The sequence below is a fragment of the Pleurodeles waltl genome, chromosome 2_1 (assembly GCF_031143425.1).
Source record: "Pleurodeles waltl isolate 20211129_DDA chromosome 2_1, aPleWal1.hap1.20221129, whole genome shotgun sequence".
NCBI classification, from domain to species: Eukaryota; Metazoa; Chordata; class Amphibia; order Caudata; family Salamandridae; genus Pleurodeles; species Pleurodeles waltl.
The window spans coordinates 121,684,396-121,709,543 of record NC_090438.1 but is presented as its reverse complement, the minus strand read 5'-3'; the positions used below and the strand labels follow the sequence as shown (position 1 = coordinate 121,709,543).

At 45.8% G+C, this 25,148-nt stretch overlaps 1 protein-coding gene across 1 annotated transcript in view; it reads left to right on the top strand.

The window, feature by feature from the left end:
* Window positions 1-25,148, top strand: part of CHRDL1 (chordin like 1) — a 632,262-nt gene that overhangs the window by 549,843 nt on the left and 57,271 nt on the right. Inside the window, exon 8 of the mRNA XM_069211416.1 lies at window positions 15,781-15,975. Within this exon, the coding sequence (XP_069067517.1) occupies window positions 15,781-15,975 (195 nt within the window). The remainder of the gene's footprint in view (window positions 1-15,780; window positions 15,976-25,148) is intronic.

The window sequence follows — 25,148 nt, the reverse complement described above, 5'->3', positions numbered from 1 at the left end:
TTTTCTAAGTGAATATAAATATATATATATATATACATATGTCCTGTTGAAGGCTTCGGCCGAAACGCGTAGACATTTGGTTGGGACAGCGTGTGTGTCTTTTGAATGGTGGGCACATTGTCGATCTTTTTTTTGTGCTTTTTGTACCAACTTTTGCTGGTGTGATTTACCTGCAACCTAATCTTTTTTCAATAAATAGCAGCCGATGAATTTATCGACAATAAGTGGTTTTTTGAGTATTTTACCAGCTGGTATTGAATGATGTGCAGCCCTTGGTGTGCGATTTAAATACACCATTTTTCTGGATATATATATATATATATATATATATATATATATATATATGTGTGTGTGTGTGTGTCTACACACCCTAAACCTTAATAATGCTGTTAGCACCCAAAATCCCATTCCCACCCTGGAACCTAAAAATGCCCTTACCACCCAAAAAAAAACACAGCCACTCTAAACCCTAAACACCCCTTACTACGCAAAAGCCCATACCCACGCTAAAATCTAAAAATGCCCTCACCAACCAAAAATGCAGACTCACCCTAAAACCTAAAATTCCCTTACCACCCAAAACCCCATACCCACCCTAAATCCTAAAAATGCCCTTCCCACCCTAAAACCCACAGCCACCCTAAGCACCTCTTCGACCCAAAAACCCATACCCACCCTAAAACCTAAAAATGTCCTCACCACTCAAAAACCCATACCCACCCTAAAACCTACAAATGCCCTTACGACCCAAAAACCCATACCAACCCTAAAATCCCAAAACACCCTTACCACCCAAAAACCCATACCCACTCTAAACCCCAAAAATACCCTAACCACCCTAAACCCCAAACCCACCCTAGGCCCTAAAAATCCCTTACCACCCTAAATCCCATACTCACCCCAAACCCCAAAAAACCCTTACCCACCAAAATCCAGACCAGAACCATCTTCAAAGTTTCCAAATATGCATCGGTAAAAAGCACCAGTGATACTTTGCACTGGCTCCCAGTGGCAGAAAGAATACAATTTAAAACACTGTGCCTTGCAAATAAGGGAATCAATCAGAAAGAACCCCACTTGATTGAGGCTTTTCTCCTTACTACACTACTAGAACATTAAGCTAAACATTTGAGAGTCCCAAGAATCCAAAGTACCAGATGATGGGGGAAGATCATATTCATAATCATACCGGCTCAGTAAAGATATGAAAGCAATGAGACTACCTTTAGGAAATTACTAAAAAACTTGTTATATCTTCACCCTGTCTCCATCGTGGTCAGCCTGAACTTGTGACTTTGTCCCTGTCTGGCATGACCAGATATCCCAATAGCGCTTTTTGGCACTATTTTTACTTAAAAACTTAAAATTCTATATCTCTGGTTTTACTAATTGGATTTTTTTTAAATCTTGTTTTATTTATTTAAATCTGCTCTATTTTCTAACTCTGTTGTGGGCGTCTTTCATGATGTATTTTCATTCTGTTACTGTTTGAAGTGTTGCACAAATATTTATACCTTACTTCTAAGTTAAGTCTGACTACTCTGTGCCAAGCTATCAGGGGGTGAGAACTGGTTAATTTGGGGTTTTGCTTGTGTTTTGTCCTGACAGGAATTGTGGTTGTTGCTTGACCAGGGCTCACACCCCAGTGAAGCAACAACCCAGTTTCTTACACTGCTGTACTGATCCAATTTGGAAATGGACAATGCCACCTCTGTATCTTTGACACCTAAACATTAGGCAGCCCACTGCTTGACGCCAATTGTCAGAACCCCCTTCATAGGGCCTGGGACATGCTGGGGTTACTGGGCCCAATTTCGGTGGTTGAAGCATTTTATTTCTGATGTCCTGGGGCCCAACCTACCATAAATCCCTTTCATCTGGGCCAAGTACCCTTTCTGCACTTGGCTCTCAGTGGTAGCTGTGGTTGAGCAGACAAGGCTCCCTTGGGGTGGAATGTAGATACAGGTCAGGGAACATGACTCATATCTCAAAATGCAAACAGTACAAGCAATACAAGCAAACGGTGGGTTGATTGCTGCTCTATGATCTAACAAGTGCAGGATACCTTGATGTGGCTCTTCTAAAATTCTTTTAAATTTACAGGGATCTAGTTAGGGCTGCTGAGCAAAGTACCTTAATTCCTGGTTGCAGAGTTGCGTGGATCTGTGTCTAGGATGCCTCGCGCAGTGAAGGCGATGCTTCGATTCTAAGATGCGAGCCCTTTTTATGTGGAGGTTGAGGATCCCAGCAATGGGGCTTGCAATGCGAAGACTGGTGTTGAGGAGCCGATGCACAGTCGAAGCTATGCGTTGATTCTGAAGAGTGTTGAAGCTGCAAAGTGGAAGTTTGGCATTGTCGTTAAGGCTGCCGTCGATCAGAGATGTGAGTACCTGCTCCAGGAAAGCATTGCACAGTGGCGGTTCTGAAGGAGATGTGTTGGACCCAAGATGCATGATGCAGGGGCGATGCAAGTCTTTTTCGATTAAAAAACAATCGGAAAAGACTTGCATCTCCACCACATCCTGCATCTTAGGTCCCACACATCGCCTTCAGAACTGCCACTGCGTGACACTTCCCGGGATCAAGGCAATGCATCTGTTCTGCTTGGGGGTACACTGCTCAGCTGAGGAGATATGTTGGTTCTCCTCTGGGATGCATTGCTCATAGGAGAGGATGTGTAGGTTTCAATGGCAAGTATCTTAGGCGCACTTCCGAGGGTCAAGGAGTGGGGTGGCACCATTTGGCAGGCTAGACTCACAGACGGTAGAGTCCAGGTGCAGAAGCAGGACTAGTTGGATGTCTGTCATGTCCCTGAGTCTTCACATCAAGAGGCCAGCCAACTAGCCCTTGGAGTCACTCTGGTTTCTGGTTTCAAGAAAGATGCAGGTCCAGTCCCTTCAGGTGGAAATGAGGCTGTGTCCAGCTCTTCCCTCCCCTCCTGCACTAGATAGCCCATGAAGTCACACCTAAGCTCCCATTGTGTGGGTGGCTGTCTAGGAGGAACACACAATGCCCAGCTGCCAACTACGCCCAATTATGTGACAAGAGATGTGTTGTTATCACCACATGGCTAAGGCAAGAAAATGCCAACTTTCTAAAAGTGGCATTTCCAGAATTGCAATTTAAAATCTAACTTCACCATAAATCTGAATCTTAAATTATAATTCCAGAGACACCAAACTTGAAGGAATTATCTCTTCTCACTTGGAAATTACACTTATTAAATGGAGTAAAGCAACTCCAATGTCATCCCATAGAAGAGACAGGCTTTGCAGTAGTGAAAAACAAATTTAAGAGTTTTTGACTACCAGAAGGTGTAAAACATAAAAGTACATGTCCTACGATTTTTTTAAAAATGAACCCTGCCTTCTAGGCTGTCCAGGGCCTACTCCAGGGGTAACATATGTATTAAGAAGGAAGGTTTAGACCTGACAAGATGGTTACTTAACCAGGTTGAAACAGCAGTTTAAAACTGCACACACAATCTCCCCAATGATGGCTGAGACATGATTAATGGGGTACTTAAGTAGGTAGTACAATCAGTGCTGCAGGCTCGCTAGTAGCATTTAATTTACAGGCCCTGGGCACATGTAGTACACTTTACTTGGGACTTAAAAGTAAATTAAAAATGCCAATTAGAGGATATGCCAATGTCACCATGTTTATAGGAGACAGCACAAGCACTCCAGCACTGATTAGCAGTGGTTAAGTGTAAGGAAATGCCTCCTTGGCATGGTTACCCCCTGACTTTTTGCCTTTGCTGATGCCAAGTTATGATTTGAAAGTGTGCTGAGGCCTGCTAATCAGGCCCCAGCACCAGTGTTCTTTCCCTAACCTGTACTTTTCTTTCCACAATTGGCACACCCTGGCATCCAGGTAAGTCCCTTGTAACTGGTACCCCTGGTACCAAGGGCCCTGATGCCAGGGAAGGTCTCTAAGGGCTGCAGCATGTCTTATGCCACCCTGGGGACCCCTCACTCAGCACAGACACGCTGCTTGCCAGCTTGTGTGTGCTAGTGGGGATAAAATGACTAAGTCGACATGGCACTCCCCTCAGGGTGCCATGCCAACCTCACACTGCCTATAGGTATAGATAAGTCACCCCTCTAGCAGGCCTTACAGCCCTAAGGCAGGGTGCACTATACCATAGGTGAGGGCATAAGTGCACGAGCACTATGCCCCTACAGTGTCTAAGCAAAACCTTGGACATTGTAAGTGCAGGGTAGCCATAAGAGTATATGGTCTGGGAGTCTGTCATACACGAACTCCACAGCACCATAATGGCTACACTGAAAACTGTGAAGTTTGGTATCAAACTTCTCAGCACAATAAATGCACACTGATGCCAGTGTATATTTTATTGTAACATACACCCCAGAGGGCACCTTAGAGGTGCCCCCTGAAACCTTAACCGACTACCAGTGTGGGCTGACTAGTTTTAGCAGCCTGCCACACACCAGACATGTTGCTGGCCACATGGGGAGAGTGCCTTTGTCACTCTGTGGCTAGTAACAAAGCCTGTACTGGGTGGAGGTGCTTCTCACCTCCCCCTGCAGGAACTGTAACACCTGGCGGTGAGCCTCGAAGGCTCACCCCCTTTGTTACAGCACCCCAGGGCACTCCACCTAGTGGAGTTGCCCGCCCCCTCCGGCCACGGCCCCACTTTTGGCGGCAAGGCCGGAGGAGATAATGAGAAAAACAAGGAGGAGTCACTGGCCAGTCAGGACAGCCCCTAAGGTGTCCTGAGCTGAGGTGACTCTGACTTTTAGAAATCCCCCATCTTGCAGATGGAGGATTCCCCCAATAGGGATAGGAATGTGCCCCCCTCCCCTCAGGGAGGAGGCACAAAGAGGGTGTAGCCAGCCTCAGGGCTAGTAGCCATTGGCTACTAACCCCCCAGACCTAAACACACCCCTAAATTGAGTATTTAGGGGCTCCCAGAACCTAGCAAGATAGATTCCTGCAACCTAAGACAAAGAAGGACTGCTGAGCTGAAAACCTGCAGAGAAGACGGAGACACCAACTGCTTTGGCCCCAGCTCTCACGGCCTGTCTCCCCACTTCTAAAGACACTGCTCCAGCAACGCGTTCCACAGGGTCCAGCGACCTCTGAAGCCTCAGAGAACTACCCTGCATCTAGAAGGAACAAGAACTCCAGAGGACAGCGGCTCTGTTCCCCAAAGACTGCAACTTTGCAACAAAGAAGCAACTTTGAAACAACACACGTTTCACGCCGGAAGCGTGAGACTTTGCACTCTGCACCCGACACCCCCGGCTCGACTTGTGGAGAACAAACACCACAGGGAGGACTCCCCGGGGACTACGAGACCGTGAGTAGCCAGAGTTGACCCCCTTGAGCCCCCACAGCGACGCCTGCAGAGGGAATCCTGAGGCTCCCCCTGACCGCGACTACCTGCTTCAAAGACCCGACGCCTGGTAAAGACACTGCACCCGCAGCCCCCAGGACCTGAAGGATCCGACCTCCAGTGCAGGAGCGACCCCCAGGTGGCCCTCTCCCTTGACCAGGTGGTGGCTACCCCGAGGAGCCCCCCCCTTACCTGCCTGCATCGCTGAAGAGACCCCTTGGTCTCCCATTGAAACCTATTGAAGTCTGTTTGCACACTGCACCCGGCCGCCCCCGTGCCGCTGAGGGTGTACTTTTTGTGCTGACTTGTGTCCCCCCGGTGCCCTGCAAAACCCCCCTGGTCTGCCCTCCGAAGACGCGGGTACTTACCTGCTGGCAGACTGGAACCGGGGCACCCCCTTCTCCCCATTGAAGCCTATGCGTTTTGGGCACCACTTTGACCTCTGCACCTGACCGGCCCTGAGCTGCTGGTGTGGTGACTTTGGGGTTGCCCTGAACCCCCAACGGTGGGCTACCTTGGACCCAACTTTGAACCCCGTAGGTGGTTTACTTACCTACAAAACTAACAAACACTTACCTCCCCCAGGAAATGTTGAAAATTGCAGCGTGTCTAGTTTTAAAATAGCTATATGCCATTTGTGTGAAATATATATTGTATATGCTATTTTGCTAATTCAAATTTCCTAAAGTTCCTAAGTGAAGTACCTTTCATTTAAAGTATTGTTTGTAAATCTTGAACCTGTGGTTCTTAAAATAAACTAAGAAAATATATTTTTCTATACAAAAACCTATTGGCCTGGAATTGTCTCTGAGTCTGTGTTCCTCATTTATTGCCTGTGTGTATGTACAACAAATGCTTAACACTACCCTCTGATAAGCCTACTGCTCGACCACACTACCACAAAATAGAGCATTAGAATTATCTCTTTTTGCCACTATCTTACCTCTAAGGGGAACCCTTGGACTCTGCATGCTATTTCTTACTTTGAAATAGTACATATAGAGCCAACTTCCTACATTAAGCATGCAGTCTCAATACCAGCAAAAACTAGGTCAGAAAAATCGAGAAGAAAGACAAAAAGTTGGAGGGAAGACCACCCTAAGGCGAACAGGTTTAACACGCATTAATCCCTGTTTTTATTTTCTGCACACAAAGGCGACATGCATAAGCAATGGGAACAAGGTTTGAGAAGTGACCTCAGCACCATGTCCATAGAATTGCTTTGTGTATTTGGGTACATAGAATGAAAATGTACATTTCTGTAAAAGAAAGCATGAGTGAAAGCTTTAAGTGATAAGACCAATGAGGTGTGCCATATAAGCTCCACATAAAGGCTCTAGCTCTCACAACAGGAGTCCTGAAAAATATGTCAAATGCAAGCCAGAGCCTCACATCTGGACACAATTGAATTCAAATTTCAAATACGAATGACAGCCTTTAACTCTTAATATGGGAAAGCACGTTTTCAAAATAAAATGATTAATAGCAGAATGATAACATCTTAAACATGTTATAAATATTTACTATTTAACTATGGCTGCCCTCTAAAATATTTCGCTTTTGAAAGTGATGCATTTTTCAGAGACAGTTTTGTGTTGCAGCGTTTTTTACAGTCCATATCTCGCCATAACTAAAACCATAAATGCCACACCATATGATTCTACTTCCATGCATTTTCAATTTTTTTGTTTGCATTTTGCTCTGGTTTCAAACATTTCCTTTGGAGAAGCCAGTGAATAAACCTTAAGAGCATTGTTCTTCTGATTTGCTACTCAAGCTTCCAAATTTGATTTTGTGGACGTAGATTCACGACAATGCTAGGGATAACGGAAGTGACCCCACTCAGGCTTTGACGCCAATGGCATCTCAGGGTTCACTCTTAGACTCTCCCTTCTCTCCTGAATAGCCTCAATCCTCCTGTAAGGGCAAATGGTGGAAACTATAAGAAGTAAACATGACCTTTTTATGACTGTTCCTCACAGGGCAGCCCTGCCAAGCACCACCAAGGACATGTTAGACTAATGCGACATGTGGTCATGCCAATATTTTGGTCTTAAAATCCATAGCTATCGTCATATCAAAGCCAAAAACAAATATTTGTATTTATTGCCAAAAGAAAGTGTCATGCTATCTCTGTAAATCAGTGCTTAATTTGTGCCGGTCTTACCAGCACTTATTCATCACAGTCTACCCCATGGTGGAGCTGTCTCTATTTTTAAGCAAAGCTCATGCACAACGAATCCAGTATAACAAAAAAATAAATGCAATGGGTTCTGGCTACATTTACACCTTCAGGTCACCTGGAATATCTAGTGTTACACGTGCATTGTGTGCATCTGGCAGTGCAAGCAGGGACAGTGGGTACTGCCAACCACGGAGGCCTTCTGAAAAATACCTGGGGCACTGGCATTTAAATTTTTACAAATTAAGCACTGGTAAGGTCTGCCTGAATTCTGTTTTTTACTTTCATCCCTTTTGCTGCCAGTTAAATTGCCAAGGCAAGCTGAAAGTCTCACACATGGCATGAGGGTACTTTGCAGATATGTGCTGGAGTCTTCCTTCATTATGTTTGAAGAGCTGGAGCTAAAGGATATATGATGGAGTAGTTATTGGGTGGGAAGGGGGGTATGTAGTCTTTGTCTATTGTTTAATCGTAACTTGTTTTTACATAATGTTTGATTCCACACACCTGCGCATTTTAAGTGGAGTATACAACGTGTGCTACTATTTCCCAGTTTATGGCATCAAGTTAATGAGCTCAGACAAATGGCCGCAGGAGTCAGCATGCTGGGAATCTAACTTGTGGCCTACGTATCACCACATATTTCAGCAGCAGCGTGCAATTCTCTATGGTTTCCCACTGGCTACTCACACGCGGCGCTGCAGCATGGCCTCAGGGTTATGGGCACTGGGGACATTACAGCTGCCTAAGAAAGGCTGCTGGGACTGTGTGAGCTGTACACAGAAGTCTCTACAGACATCTTGGGACATACACTTAGTAAACAGACCCCTCTTGTGTGGTGTGTGCTATGAGGGACATGTAAGCTCTTTTGAAGACCTGAGTTGAACCCAGAGAAGGTTGGGGTATAGATGAAAGAATGATTAGGGAAGCGTAACTGGCAATGATTACATGCCACTGAAAGTGTCAAACTTAAGGCATAATGGCCCTCATTACGAGGCTGGCGGCCTCCCCGCCGCGGACCCGATGGTGAAGACCGCGCATTATGAGATAGGCGGTTGGTCTGCAGCCAAACTGCCACAACACCACCTGGCCCCGCCTGTGCGGTCACACCGACGTGGGCGTCGGTGAGCACCTCCGGGTCAGCGCCAGCCCTAATGCAGCCGGCCGTTTTACGAGGCAGCAGACCGCAAGGCTTTTCGCGGAGGTCACCCCCCACGAATAGCCTGGCAGTCATGCACCCTGCGACAGGAATCCCCATTCCTTTTGCAGGCACATATACACACACACATGTCCATGCACCCTCCCCCACTTATCAGCATACATGCACACACCCCCCCCCTCCAAATTCACACTCATGCACACACACCCCACCCCTTCATCCACACTCATCCACACACCCCCTTCATCCACATTCATCCACACCGTCCCCCTTTATCCACACTCATGCACACACACACGCTGTCCACGCACACAGCCATGTACTCGTGCAAAAGAAGGTAGGTGGGCCCTGGGCTGTGAGGGGTGAGAGGGGCTAAGAAGCTACACCTCACTGACGAGGCCGAAGTAGGCTGAAACCGGGCCCTGGTTGCTTGTGTTAGGGTATTAGGGTGAAGGGGAGCTCTGACCTGACATTTCAGGGTGGACTATTATTATTGAAGCACGAACAAGGATAGTTTGAACATGAATTATCTCTGATGTGGCATGACATACACAAAACGATTGACTGGAATGTGTCTTTATCATTTTTTAAGCATTCCACCCATCACCTTTATATTATCCTAAGAATGGGGGTATCTTTGAAAAAAGATAAGATTCCTTACAACATTTCACACCTCATCCTCTGTAACTCACAAACACTTTTGTGCTCACAAACCATCACAAGAGAGAACGTGACAATAAGATACACACATTTGATAGAAATGCCACTGGAAAAACACCCACTAAGCACTGGGTCACTAATTCTGCATATAATACGTGGCTCACAGCCCTGATTAAGTGTCTATTGCAGTTGACAGAAAGCAGAGCCCACTCGTCTCCCATGGTACAGTAACCTACTTTTTTCGTTTCCTTTATTTGTTTGTCCACAGTATATTCGAATTTCTGGCTAACAAGTGTTTCATTCCTCAAGAGAGTATCTTTAGAACTTTGTCAGGGCTCAAGAAGGTATTGTAACAGGCATGAAAAGCAAGTGTAATTTGGAAAATTTGGATTGCGTAACCTGCACAGTCATTAAGGGAGTTCTGGAAACTCATATGTTCCCGTGCACAGGTGTAAACACAATTATTTTCCTTTATTAATTATGTTAATTGAGTAATGCACACGTAAAATATTTCTGCATGACATTTAGTTACTCCAGTGCCTTTTAGATACTTGGGAATATGGCCATACCTTGCGGCAATTGTTTTTTGTTCAGTGGATTTTCCCACCTTTGTGTGTCTATTCTTATAAAGCCCATGCACTTTATTTTTCTTTCAGATCATGCTATCAGCATTATTTCTTCATGTTATGGATTCATTTTCTCAATTCAAACCTCAATCCTTGTAACTTGTATATAGTTAATGTGATTTCCACGCATGACCAGCAGTGGCGGGTCCTCCGTTTGGAGTATCTTCCTTGTGAAAGGGGTGGGGCTATGGGGTGGCGAGCAGTGAGGGCAGTCCGGGGCCAGCCAAACATACATGCGCAGAAGGCTGTCTCCAGCCGGGCTGGAGAGATCCTGCACAGGCCCCCAGTCTGCCTGGGAGCACTCTGGCTGGGCGCTCCCAGCCAATCCTGACGCTGCTCAGAGCAGCGTCAGGATTGGCGCAGGGCAGGCTGGGAGCCTGTGCCTGCCTGCAGGACAGAAGAGGAGCGGTGCGGCGAGAAGCTGCTTGGAGGTAAGTTTTTATTATTATTATTTTTTAATTAAAATTTCTTTACCCCCCCTCACCCCACCACGCGCTCCACCCCGCCCTGCCCCCTGTAACTCCGGCGAGCCGCTGCTGATGGCCAGTCATCTAATTACTTCGCACAGCTCTTCACTAGTGCAATTCAGATTCCAAATTTTCTTGGCATTTTTGGTGAGGGTCACAAGCAGAAAACTTTGCAAATACGCCTGTTCTTTTCTAAGTTAGGGCTGCACCTAGTTTTCTCTCCTCTTCCTCTCCTCGTACGACCTTCTCTGTTGGCCCCCCACATTTCATGCTGCTATTTTCTTAAATCAGTGTGCTCTCGTGTTTTTGTCTATTTTTGTGGAGTAGTCATTAAAGTGACGTTTAGGTTTCGCTTAACGTGAAAAAAACACAAAAGTAAAGATTTCGTGATGGTTCAGGGAGGGCAAAATCCCACTCACATTTGGGGGCATCAGTTATCGATTATCGTGTGCGGTACATACCAGAAAATTTCAGTGTTTATTTTTGTTCATTATTCCATGAATCATAAGTAATCTTTAACTTTTTTTTCAGCGAATTTCTGCTTTTCTTTCCTGATAAAGCTGTGCATGAAAATCGTACAGGCGCGCCAGCCAGCGGCCATGACCTTTGGCTGTGCACAGGCGGTGTTTGACTCAGGGCCTTCCCGCTGCCTGTCCTCTTTTCAGTGACTCCTTATATTCATTTTCTATTCTTCGGTGTACCTGAAACTTGCAAGTCACATTTTTTTTGTGTGTGAAACTGGCACAATCTTTCCTGACGACAAAATTGTAGCCGTGTGCTCATTCCTTTTTGAAAATGTGCATGTTTACCGTCTACCAATTTGCATTCTCGTTTTTGCGCATTTAGTTCACACAAGTGGGCACTTGTCAACTTCCCTTTGAGGCCTATAACTGGTCATTGGCCTCCCTTATTCTGTATAATTTTATTTCCATTGCACGAAATTCCCAAGTGCACAAGTTTTAAAGTGATGGAAAAATGAAACTGAAGCTCTTAATCAACTAATCAAACGACTTAAACATTCAAATGTCTTTGACAAAACACCATAGTTTTTAGCTCAAAAGTTGAAGCAGCAGAGATGTCTCTAACCCTGACTTATGGAGCGCAATACGCCCCGCCTCAGTTTGCAGACTCACTAGGCTATTCATAGAGGTAAACTACATTTGTGAGTGATTTTCATTTTTAAAATTACTCTTATGCTTTTGAACAACTTCACTACTTTTAAAGAGGGGGGGGGAGCCTGAAATGTAAGTGTAAGTTACTACTAAAAAAGCAGCAGTAAGTCTCCCACAATGCAGGGCAAACCTCTTGTAGTGCAAGACCTTTCCACAGAAAATAATGAAGGCAGGGATTTAAATGTAAAAAAGTTTATTAAACTTGATTAAAAAAGTTAAATAATGTTTATATAAATATTATTGTGAATAATTTTTTATAAATGTATTTTAAATATAGAACTAAGGAAAATGCTACATCACTAATAAATACATTTGACTCCTTTTTAAATGAAAAAAAGTCTCCTACCTAAAGTTAACAAAATCTTTACTATGCATTAACAATTATTAAAAGTGATGAACGGAATTAATTAAAATGTTTTACTTATATTTAATTACATGTTTTTTACATTAGTGTTCAAATGCAAAAATGTATTTAAATATTTTATAGTTAAATAAAAATTTGTGTTATTTTTATACATTTTAAAAATTACATAATATTTATTTATATTTTTAACTATTTAAATTAATTCAATTTAACATTATTGCCTATGTGGTTTTATTTTAAGTCCATAAAGTAATTGACTGCTATGGAAGGGTGGTGCAGGACCAGTGGTTGGCCATTTGTGGCTAGACGCACTTCATCTCTGAACTGGAGTCACTTCATCTCTGAGCTGGACTACTTCACTACAGTTTTGGGTCTCTTTTTGGCTGTAGAAGTGAAGTTTGTGAATTGGAATGGGCTTACGTTTTTTGGGCCGATAGACACCTGTTAGACGTGTCAGCCTTAGGGTGGGATTCCCCCAAATGTTTTGTCTTACGCCTTCATTTTTGCTGATCTCATTTTTGTTGGTCTTAGACCTCAGTGCACTTTACTACTTCTAACCAGTGCTAACGTGTGTGTGCTTACTCCACAAACACAGTAACATTGGTTTACACACAGTTTTCACTTTTCGTTTACTTATAAGCCGACAGTACAGTGGTACTATATGTGCCCAGAGCCTGTAAATTCAATGCTTCTAGTGGGCCTACAGTACTTATTGTGCCACCCATTTAAAGCATCCTTTTAAACATCTCTCAGGCCTGCCATTGCAGCCTGTGTGTGCATTTCTAACCTGACATTTCCACTTGGTAAAATACACCTTTTGGCAGACCCAAATCATTTTTTTAAATATATATACATATAAGTCACCCCTAAGGTAGACCCTAAACAGCACAGAGGGCAGGGTGCACAGTATTGTAAAATTTGGGACATGTTTTTAACTTTTACATATCCTGGTAGTGAAAGGCTCTTCAATTAGTTTTACACTGCTTAAAAGACTGTCTCTTCTATAAGATAACATTGGGTTACCTTACAACAATTAATAAGTAAAAACCTTCAATTGAGAGCATGTAGAAATTTCAAGTTTAGTGTCTAAAGAATGGAATTTAAAAGCCTCTTTAATGGTAAAATCTGATTTTAAGTCACAATTCTGAAATTGCCACTTTTAGAAAGTTGTCATTTTCTTGTCTCAACCATTTGATGCCTGCAGTCTGTAACCAGCTCCATATGACTGGATGTAGCTGATAGATGGTCTTTGTGTATTGCTCCCAGACAGTGAGACAAAGTGAGAATAGGTTTTGGCAGGATGGACCATCTCTAACTTGATAAGGACGGCAGAGCTGTCACCTACCACTCTTGCACATCTCAAAGGCTTCACATTAGCACAGCCACAAGGGGTTTGACAGTAGGTTTTTTGTGCCCCCAGAAAAGCTGGGGACAGGGCAGGGAGGAAGGAAATTCCAAGCACCTCTGGGGAGGGGACATCCAGAACCATCTCCTACTTTAAAGTTGGCAGCAAGTATAAATATTGGACCCACAGGTCCAACTCATTAGCTAGACCTGTGTAGACTCAGAAGGACTGTTGTGCTGCTCTGCTGCAAGACTGAGTGCTACTCTGGTACCCAGCTGATTGAGAAGGACTGGACCTGCTTCTTGAGCCCAGGGCCACCAGAGGGACTCCAAGGGCTAATTGGAGGCCTCCTGATCAGAGCCTCTGGGACAGAATAGGCTCCAACTACCATGTACCCAGCACCTTGACTCTATCTGCTATGAGTCTGGCTTCCCCTCAGGTGATGCATCCCCAGTCCTGGATTCTTGGAAACAGGCCTGGAGGTCTTCTGCCCGGCGGTGTTTTTTTGGGCAGAACCAATGCAATACAATGCATCTCCTCACAGTCCGCATCAGAACTGCTGCTGTGCGACTCATCCCTGATGTAGGAGCTCCCAACACAGCTTCTTGGAACCACAACGGACCAACGTGTCACCAACACAGGACTTCACATCGCAAACCTGACTTAATGACACCTCAATGATGACGCAGGGCCTTGCATCAGAAGCCTTGTTGACGGCCTCATCAGAACAGTCGCTGAGCAATGCATCTCCAATGCAAGACTTCACATCACAATCCTCTGTCAATGACATCCTCGATGGTGACACATGAAGCCCGCAAAGTGCGGCTGTGCAATGCATCCTCAACATGGGATTTTGCAACACTCAAAAACCAGGATTTAAGGTCCTTTGTTCAGTGGGCCTAACTGGGCCACTTGTAGCCAACCCGCAGCCCATTGCAGCCAACCTGAATTTGTGACTTTGTCCTGTCTGGCCTAACCAGATAACCACAGTTGGCACTTTGTGTTTCTAGGCACTATTTTTACCTAAATCTTTAAAATTGCATACCTCAGGTTCTACTGATTGGATTTTGATGTTCTGGTGTGAAATAATTTATTGAATTGTTCTCTATTTTTCTATATGGTGTGGTCTTTTTTGAGTGTTTTGTTCTCCCTTTGTTACTATTTGAAGTACTGCATAGTGCACACTGCCTCTAAGTCAACCCTGACTACTTTGTGCCACTTTACCAGAGGGTTAAGCACAGGTTAATTTGGGGTTTGATTGTGTTTCACCTGACAAAAATTGTGGTTTCTGATTGAGTAGGGTTTCACCCAGCTCTATCAGTAACACAGTTTCCTACAACATACATCCCTAAACTACTCCCTGTCCCTTACTAAACCCCTCCTCACACCTTCAATTTTCCCCACCCATTTAGTAGTAATTATCCCCATTCCCCTCTGATCCTCCTACATTTACTACTAAAATGTATATTTGTATAATGTATACTTGCAGATGTCCACACAGATAAAGATAGAAAAGAAGAAGTAAATGCCACACATAGTTTTGTGTATAGCATTTTGTAGTACATTTTGTAGAACTACAAATTGTAATACAGAATGCAGTTTGTGGCTTGGCCCCAGAATCTCTATTTTACAAAATAGCTTAAAACGTAGCATGGCTAACTTTGGTATGGAGTCTGGGTGTTCTTGTGCCTTATTATTGCTTAGGAAGCTGAACAGACAATCTAGAAAAGAACATATAAGCAAGTATTGGCAATGTAAACTGGTCTGGCGTTCCCAGCCAACCATTGTCTTGGACAATGATTATTTTGTTTTGTCTTGTTATTTGTAAGCCTTTATTGATGGGTGAGCTACTGGGCCCTTAAAAATAAAAAAGGTGAGAGACTGAATAGTGCATTGGGCTGAGTCCTGATGTGACTTACTAAGTCTTAAATCAATGGCTGAAAGAAACTAGCCGACGAAACCGTGCATGAATGGGGCGTTTCCACAGCACATTCTATATATATTGTAAGCCAAGAGTCTGTTTTACAGATGCTCTGTCAAACCCCAGAAAATATTACCAAATAATAGGACCTGATAGAATGTGATAGCTGAGAATAGAATCAAATAGAGAAATAGAATGGAAACGAACATCATTCAATATTCTAGAATGTTTTAGGTCGGAATAGAAGAGAATAGGTTGCATTTGCATTAGATTTACAATTCCTATTCATGATATGTTTAATCAAAACTCACAGGCTTTGGGAACTGGTTCTCACTAAATACCATGGTAATGATGTACATGTGAGGTCAATATGCTGATGTACATACAGTCAATGAGGTTAATATGCTCATAAATTGTTTAAATGTATTAGATGTATATAATCACCCGCTGATGTTTGACAAGAAACTGACATAAATGCTATAGACGCCCGTGCAAAGCCTGTTACTTATGTTGTTGCAGTCTGTGTGTCCAACGGGAAGACCTATTCTCACGGCGAATCGTGGCACCCAAGCCTCCGTGCATTTGGAGTGGTGGAGTGTGTCCTTTGTACATGCAATTTTACCAAGCAAGAGTGTAAGAAAATCAGCTGTCCAGAGGAGTACCCTTGCAAATACCCACAAAAAAGAGAAGGCAAATGCTGTAAAGTGTGTCCAGGTATGGTGGAGACAAGAGTTTGATTTTATTGTTTATACAATTCTTTCTTCACTGTTCGTTCTTCTTCGTTGTTTGTAGATTGACAGATGTCAGACTTGCACAAGTTGAAACTCACAGAATGTTTCGCTCTATATATTTACCAGTTCACTTAGAGATATATTTGTCAATCATTTTTGCAGCACAGCAAGCCACCTGGCACATTCCTGTCCTTTCCTAGCGCTGGTGCACTTTTGGCTGCCTAGCTCCAATGCAGGCACCCTTGCATCATGTTGCAAGGGTGCCTGGGTTGTAGGCAGGATTGTTTTTCTGCAGAAAGGAACACCTTCCTGCACAAAAACAATCCTGAGATTTTCTCTTTCTTTGTCTGCTGCAGAATGCCGCAGACATAGAAAAAAGAAAAAAAGAGGAGAAATAAAGTGATCTACCAATAATGGTAAATCTGGAAATGCGCCAAAATCCATGGGTGGACGCATGGGAATACTCACACTCCACCCATGGAATGCCTCGCTGCCGCAGAGTAATGCAAGACGATTTGCACTGCCTTGCATTACTCTAGATCAGTGGTTCCCTACCTTTTGACTTCTGTGGACCCCCACGTTATTACAGGATCCCGGGGACCCCCAGTGAATTATTATTGGAATCTGGGAATTCACCACTGAGTCAGTACTGAAAGCTGGGGACCTAATCTGTTAATCTTCTTTAATTTCTAAGCAGTCGTGGACCCCCTGAGGAGGCTTTGCTGACCCCCAGGGGTCCCCGGACCACAGGTTGGGAACCAGATTTATCAAGCTATGCTGGGCCATGTAAGGTGGACTCACATGGCTTGATAAATCTCACTTAGGATTTGTGTCACCCTTGCGTGGACAACAGCAATGCAAAACCTTGATAACTATGGCTCTTAGGGTATCGATTGCATACATTGTAATGACTATTCTGGATTACACTGCTGCCTTTGCAATTTTATGGCATCATTTGCACTCCATGACTGGTGCATCCAATCTTTGGAATAGCCAACGGGCCTTGCCTTCCTTTGGCACATGCACAGGGTGATGATAGCATGGATGGAAAGGCATACACAGAAAACAAACGCATAGGAAACAGTTGTAGTCACACATGGGAACAAAGATTAAGCCACCAGAGCTAGGATGTGTTCATTCCCCTACAATCACTTCAGCTGCCAAAATGGTAAAATCTGTTTGATGCCTTTATTGTAAGTTTTTTTGGATGGAACAATGTAGGGCGGGGGCAGCTTGACAGCTGCAGTGACAGGTGCATATGGACTGTGAGGGAGCCCCCTTTTCTAAAAAAGTATCAGCATAAACATGTTCAGGTGGAGCTCATCTTATGTTAAGGAATTCCACTCAAAAGGATTGGTGCTTTTGTTCCTCTCCTATGCTTCACTCAGGCACCACTGCTGCTAGCATCCTTCCCTGCAGCACACGAGCAGCAGGGTGGGGAGACTCACATGGTAGCTGGAGTACTTGATCTTCGGCCCAGTTATCTGCAGGGCCCAACCGGTGTTTCATCAGCTGTGACTGGGATGATGGACTCATTTGTAATTCATGACCTTACCATGTAAATCTGAGCAGTAATGTGTGGGCTGATCCAAAATGTGAAGGACATCTGAAATAAGCAAAGGTGCTACAACAGGCGTAAAGCCCCCGTCTTGTTTTGGTGTCACTGGCCCAAGCTTTGGCAGACAGGTAAAGCTGGCTCTAACAGGCCGAAAAATACATTTTGCCCTGATCAGTCAATCCAAACATTGGTACAAAGCACTGTGTAAAATTTAACCAGTGCACTCTATGCAATCTGGAAAGGTCAGTACAATATATGAATTCCAGCCATAGTGTATTCATTTATTTATACTCCTACGTATTTGGCTCAGTGCGTTCACACCTGGACTTTAGTGGACTATTGGAAGTGTTCTTGCTAGAGACTCTGACTGAAGGGGGTCTTCTAGATTTCTTTTGGACTGGTCCTGTCGTGGTGCCCCAGGAGAAAGCACTGCAGACTCTCCTTGTTGTGCACAGTCATCCTCCAAGCTGCTTGGCTGGGGAGTGCAGGCAAGAAGACCTTTGGGGTGATGCTCTGATGACCAGGTCAAGATACTACAGAGATGAGCAGCAGGGCAAGTCACTGTGCAGGAACTCTCCAAGTCTATAAAATGCTGGGATTGGGCAGGAGGGAAGGCCCAGGCTCTGCAGTAAAGCAGATGCTAAGAGGGTGAAAGAAGTAGTGCAGAGGCTGCAGGCAATCTTCAAAAATTTGGAGGCCTCTGGAGTGTAGCAATAGAGCAGCAAATGGATCGTGAAGCCGGCCACCAAGAGCAGTACTCATTTTAAAATTGCTGCTTCTGCAGTCTTGAAAAAATCTTGCCATTGGTTCCCAGAGCTTCCCCTGGGGACTGGTGCACATTTTTGCACCCTGAATTAAGTGGGAGGAATGGGTCAAAATACCCCGTGTCCAGAAGGCAACAGAGAAGACTTCTTTACTCCAAAGTAGGCCCTGGACCTGAGAGACACAGCCATGTGTGGTGGACTCTCCCCCGGGCATGCTCTTCTCCATCCCTGGAGTTCCAAGGCAGATAGGTATGGCAGGACGAGGCTATCTGCACTGCCAGATGCGGGGAGAGTGCTGGGTTTTGCAGAATCCAGCAGGAGCTGCATGGCTGCACTGAACCCCGCCAGACGGGGAGAGAGAGGTCACGCACATAAAAGACCCACGAAGAGAGTCTTCATTTCAAAAGAAATTCAAAACACCTGCATCAAAAATCGAGCTGGTGCTAAAAATCAAAGGGCAGTAAAAGAAAAACATCAGGCAGCAGCAGGAGCTGTGACCTTACCTACGAGACCCCGGCAGTAGAAAGGAATTATCTGCCTGTTTGTAAGTCGGTGCTCCTAGGGGATGAGCGCCTGCAAAACATCAATCAAAACTTGTTGTTAATCCCTTCGCTGCCAGGCGTTTTCCCCTCAAGTACCAGGCCTTTTTTGGCTATTTGTGGCTTAGGCCCTCATAATTTTTTGCCCACATTTTTTTAAAATCTCTTTATTAGTTTGCAGGGCTACCTTAAGTAGATCAGGGAGGGTGAATGTGATCTTTGGCTTCAATTTCGGTTATGAAATTATCCCAAAGCCCCAGTCCCATAATCATTATGCCCCGGTCATTGAGTGGGTGAAGTGTGTGTGCTTCCGCCCTCGCCCAATTTAACAAATCACCCAGCCATCGGCGCGTGTTTGGTGCCCCTGGTGCTTTCCATTGCATTGCTATGAGGCATTTGACCAACACAATGCCAGATCTACACATCTATGTATTTGCTTATCTTTCTTCGACCTGGGACGTATGCCTAGCAGGCATGTTTCTGGCGTAGGAAGTAATGTGTGACCGACCAATTCCCCTGTCAAGGAGGTAATGTCATTCCAGGTTTGCTGTATGGGTGGGCAAGTCCATACCATGTGGTCGAAAGTGGCATCAAGTTCCCCGCAAAGCGGACAGACATAATCAGTATGAGGGAACATGCGATGAAGGCGGTGAGGGGAAAGGTAGGTTTGGTGCAAATAATTAAATTGAGTGAAGCGAAATCTGGAGTTTTGCGACACCTCCCTTGTCATCTGAATCACTGTGGACCATGCAGATTGCCTTAGTGGTTCGTAGAGGGCCTCCTCCCATAGCATCCGAGCCCCCGCCTGCTCCCAGTCGAGGCTCCCCAGGAGAGAGCAATACAATTGGGATATAGGGGGTCATTCCGACCCCGGCGGGCGGCGGGCAGCGCCCGCCGGGCGGTAACCTCCTAAAGACCGCACCGCGGTCAAATGACCGCGGGGGTCATTACAACTTTCCTGCTGGGCCGGCGGGCGATCTCCAAAAGATCGCCCGCCGGCCCAGCGGGAAAGCCCCTGCAAAGAGGAAGCCGGCTCCGAATGGAGCCGGCGGATTTGCAGGGGTGCGACGGGTGCAGTGGCACCCGTCGTGATTTTCAGTGTCTGCAAAGAAGACACTGAAAATCTTTGTGGGGCCCTGTTAGGGGGCCCCTGCACTGCCCATGCCAGTGGCATGGGCAGTGCAGGGGCCCCCAGGGGCCCCACGACACCCGTTCCCGCCAGCCTCTTCCTTGCGGTGTAAACCGCCAGGAACAGGCTGGCGGGAAGGGGGTCGGAATCCCCATGGCGGCGCTGCAAGCAGCGGCGCCATGGAGGATTCCCTGGGCCAGGGGAAAACCGGCGGGAAACTGCCGGTTCCCCTTTTCTGACCGCGGCTTTACCGCCGCGGTCAGAATGGCCCGGGAAGCACCGCCAGCCTGTTGGCGGTGCTTCCTCTGCCCTCCACCCTGGCGGTTTGAAACCGCCAGGGTCGGAATGAGGGCCATAATGTGGTTAGGACCTATGTCGGACAATATGTTATGTAGTGTGGGCGAGGGCAGGAGTTCTGCATCTCTGCTTTGCCAGATGTTATGTATTAGTTGTTTCAACGCGCAGTAAGTTAGAAATCGCCCTGGACCTATACCGTAAGTGTCATCTAATTCCGTGTATGTCATAATATGAAAACCTCCTTAAATAGGTCACCTATGGTGTGGATTCCCAGTTCTAAGCATGGTTCTAAGGTGTGTTGTGTTTGTAGTTTCCTTGCGTCTGGCATATCTGGCAGCGGAATCTTAGGTGAGTAAGGTGGAATTAAGTCTTTTCCACATACTTAACGGCTCCAACATGTGCAAGCCACTTCCATCAGGTTATTCCACGTAGGGGAGGAATCGTGTGATCCAGTAACCCTGGAAGTGTGTCAACCCTGCCCAGACTGTCCTGTACTGATAATGTCTCCATATTAGGGAGTTCTTTAATCATTGAAGCGGCCACTGCAGTTACATTGCTGCATAATACAACTCGTAATTTGGCATGCCTAGGCCCCCCTTTGTCAGAGGCTGAAGTGTTACAGTGAGTGCGACTCTCCGACGACCATTTCCCCTTATTAAACTTAGCATCAAGCCATTCAAGGTTCTAAAGAAGGAGCGAGATACTACCAATTGAAGTGCAGTAAAGAAATACAGCAGTCTAGGGAGTATTATCTCCGCAATAGCCACTCGTCCCAAGGGCAACAGTGGCAGTGACCCCCAAAACCGTAAGGATCCCTTAATCGCATGAATTGCGCATCCCAAATTACCCTCCAGTAAATCCTCTTTAGTGTGGTAGATTTGGATGCCAAGATACTTAAAAGTGGAGTGGCACCATGGTAGCCTATGGAGTGCAAGAGCAGGCCACAAGTTTTCCGGTACCGGAGTCAATGGGAACAGACAGGATTTTGACCAATTAACATGCAATCTGGAGAGATACCCGAAGTGATCTAGTAATTGTAAAAGCTCCGGAAGGGATGATGTACATTTATGTAAATATATTAACACATCGTCAGCGTAAAGGGATACTATATGTTGTCTGCTACCATCAGATATCCCCCATTGTTGCACTCATAGTTGGAGCTGAGCCGCTAATAGTTCAATCGGCAATGCAAATAACAGGGGCAATAAGGGACACCCCTGTCTGGTGCCATGACAAACAGGGAAACATTGGGAAATTACTTGGCCTGTTTTAACACAGGCAGTGGGATTGGAGGACAATATACCGATCCATCTTAAGAATCCTTGCCCAAAACCCATTTTGCATAAAGCCTTTTTTAGAAAAGGCCATCCTTGGGTGTCAAAGGCCTTCTTGATGTCTAATGATACCACTACTCTATTGTGTTCCCCTTCTGGAGTGTTCGTCATTAACCGCAAGAGTTGTCTGATATTTAGGAAAGTGTTCCGTCCTGGAATGAAACCTGATTTGTCCTCATGGACCAAGTGTGTCATCAATGGAAGCAACCGGTTTGCAAGGACTTGCCTAATATCTTGGAATCCAAGTTAAGCAATGACAAAGGCCTATAGGATCGTACATCTAAGGGGTCCCGGCCTTGTTTGGGTAAAACCACAATCAGTGCTTCACGTTGTGATTCTGTAAGTTGCCCCCACGTTTGTGCTTCGCGTAGCACTTCCAGGAATGGTTTAGTTGATTGTGTACCAAAAGTTGCATAATATTCCACCGGTAGCCCGTCCATGCTGGGAGTCTTTTTGTGGGCCAATTGACGCAACGCTATTTGGATCTCATCAGTCTCTATAGGTGCATCCAACTCCATGCCTTGTAGTGGAGTAAGATGAGCAAGGGTAAGCGAGTCAAAAAAGTCAGATAATTGTATAGCTGGGGGGTCTGGTCCTGCTGTGCAAACTGTACTATAAAAGAGTCTAAAGGCATCATTTATGGCCATTTGAGTGTTGACCACAATTCCTGAGTCAAGCCTTATTGCCCCAATGGGAGCGCGGTGCTGCTCGCCCAAGGTCAACCATGCCAGCAGCCTGCCAGAGCGATCGCCCTCTGCGTGTGTCCTAGAGATGAATGTTGATAATCATAAATGCTCAGGCGATTGTCTATCTCCCTCGGCCGTGCGCGTTGTTCGCGGAGAACATCAGGGTCAGAAGAGCCCCCTGCTACTGCACATTCCACGTTGCGCGGGTCTGTTTCTATTGCTGCTAGGTCCCGCACCAGCGTGCGCCGTACTCCTCCTGTGGCCACAAGGCAATGCCCATGTACCACCACCTTATGGGCATCCCATTCCACAGCACGTGTCGTGACTGTCCCTCCATTTAATACAAAGTAATTGGAAATGCAATCAAGCACTTTCTTACAGAAGGGAGGATCCGCCAACATGTCAGGCTGTAGACGTCAAGTGAATACAGAAGTGCGCGGTCTGCTCCAGTGCATTTTGACCCTCAATGGGCAGTGATCTGACAACATCTTGGCTAGGTATTCAGCCCTCAAAGCATCATGGGCCAAACCGGTAGGGCTTAACAGCAAGTCTATACCGGTATGTAATGCATGGACTGGGAAATAGAAAGGGTATTCTCGATCCTGGGGGTGTAAAAGGCACCATATATCAAAGAGCCCCTTTTCGGACATCCAGTGGCACAATTCACTTGCCATTGTACGGATGGGTGTGCCTGCGAACAGCGGATGAGATCTGTCCATATACACATTTGGTATGCTGTTAAAATCCCCCCCCATATACAATCAGCTGTTGGGCCTGGAAGAGTGTAGTTGTAATTGACTTCAGGAAATCCCCCTGTTTTAAATTGGGGGCATATATTCCAGCAATGGATAGGGAATTGCCATTTAGGGAGCCCTCCAGCAGCACATATCTGCCCTCCCTCTCCACAGTAGAGCGTTCAACTACATAGGGAACCTCTGGAGCCAACCACATTAATACCCCTTTGGCAAATGCTGATGTTGCTGTACCATGCATCAGTCCCTGCCATTTAGTTCTGATGTTATGCAAGTCTCTATCTGTGAGATGTGTTTCTTGCAGGATCGCTATGTGGATCTTGTGACGCTTTAAGTACGCGTGTATCCTATTGTGCTTGCCGAGGTTGGCCATACCTCTGACATTCCACGTTACTATATTATATCTGTGTTTCTGCATGTGTGCGTGATTATATGGTGCAATATGTGGGCTGCTGTCTTGTAATCTCTCGCAATGACCCATTGAGAAACAATGGAGCCAGTAGGTCCCCCATCCACAGTGCCCCTCCCCCACCATCACACATTGTCATTGTTGAAACCTTTGCGATCGGAAAAACAACAAACAGTGTTCAACCCACCAGAGGTACGGCCAACAGGGCCAAAACCACCCATTAACGTGTTAGCACAACAGGTGCAGTTGATAACAATATTGTGAACAGTGTCCTTTCGGAAGTCCACTCGGGGTAGGGGGGTGTTGGCATGAGAAGTCGACATCATATCCCTGTCAGCCCTTACCAGTGACAGTAGTTTCCACACCCACCCCGACCCCCACTTTCATTGGCTGATGACGTGTACACCCAAGTCACCATTTTCCACATGGAGACGGCGTATAGGCGAGCAAGTATGGTAGCAGGCCGCGGAGCAGAGCCATCCATAGCAACACATTAAATGCAAGAACTGAGCCCCTGCGTCCAGGCTTCTGAAGGCTTGTTTGTCATTGTTCGCAGTGTGGGAACAAAGTGGTAGTTTCCAAAGTTTATGCGTGAAGTTAGAGGTCGTCAGCTGTTCATGGAGTTGCTTCCGAGCCCAATGTCGAGGGAACCGTGGAGTCACTGGTACGTTCCATTGATGAATCAGAATCCAATGCTTTATTGTCGCAGAGGGCAGCATATGGATTAGAAGTCACTTCAATTAGTGCCTGTGCTTGGCCCTCAGCTGCTTGTGCCCTGGAGGGGCGCATCTTGCTGCCAGTTCTCTTTTTGCACCGGGGTTGGGGTGTCAGCCATGCTCCCTCTGAGGGTCCTCATGGGTCGGTTTAACCAAGCCCTTGGCATACACCCACGCATCCTCAGGTGAAGGGAAAATATGAGTCTTCCCAGCATCCACCACCTGCAAGCATGCCGGAAACAACAGGGAGTAGGCAATGTTACATTCACCTAGAAGCTGTTTAACTTTTATGTGTGAAGTTTGTTTGCGTTGCACCTCAATGGTGTAGTCAGGGTAGGCCATGATGTTAGTATTTTTTAACTTCAAGGGGCCCTGGGTTCAAAAGCTTTGGAGAAGCAAGTCGCGGTCTCGGAAATTGAGGAGATGATCTATTAGCGGCCTAGGCGGGGCACCAGGTCGCCGGCGGCCTTCCTGGAATTCGGTGTGCTCATTCTATAGAAAAGAAATGCGGTACATTGTTTACTAACACCATGGTCTTCAGCTATTGTTCAAGGAATAATTCAGCATTAGGTGCCTCCATGTGTTCCGGAAATCCTAGGAAACAAATGTTATTTCTCTATGAACGTCCCTCTGCATCTTCTGCTCTGTGTTGCAGGAGAGAGACCTCCGCCTTCAGCTGGGTCAACTGGTTCTGAATGTCATTAACCTCTGGTTCTACCACAGCTAATGAGACCTCGTTTTCCGACACCCTTTCAGCTAGTTTGCAATGATCTACTCGTAGCAGATTGACCTCCTGCGCCACTGAGTCAATGTTTACTTCTAGAGTTGTTTTGGTGTCCAACGCTGCCTGTGGGAGCTTATCAAATTGTGCAAAATGCACCTGTGGAGTCTCATTCATCTGTTGGAGAGTCGCAGCATTATCTTTATCAGTGGCAGACAGGAGCAGCATCGCTCCCTCAGCAAGTGGTGGTA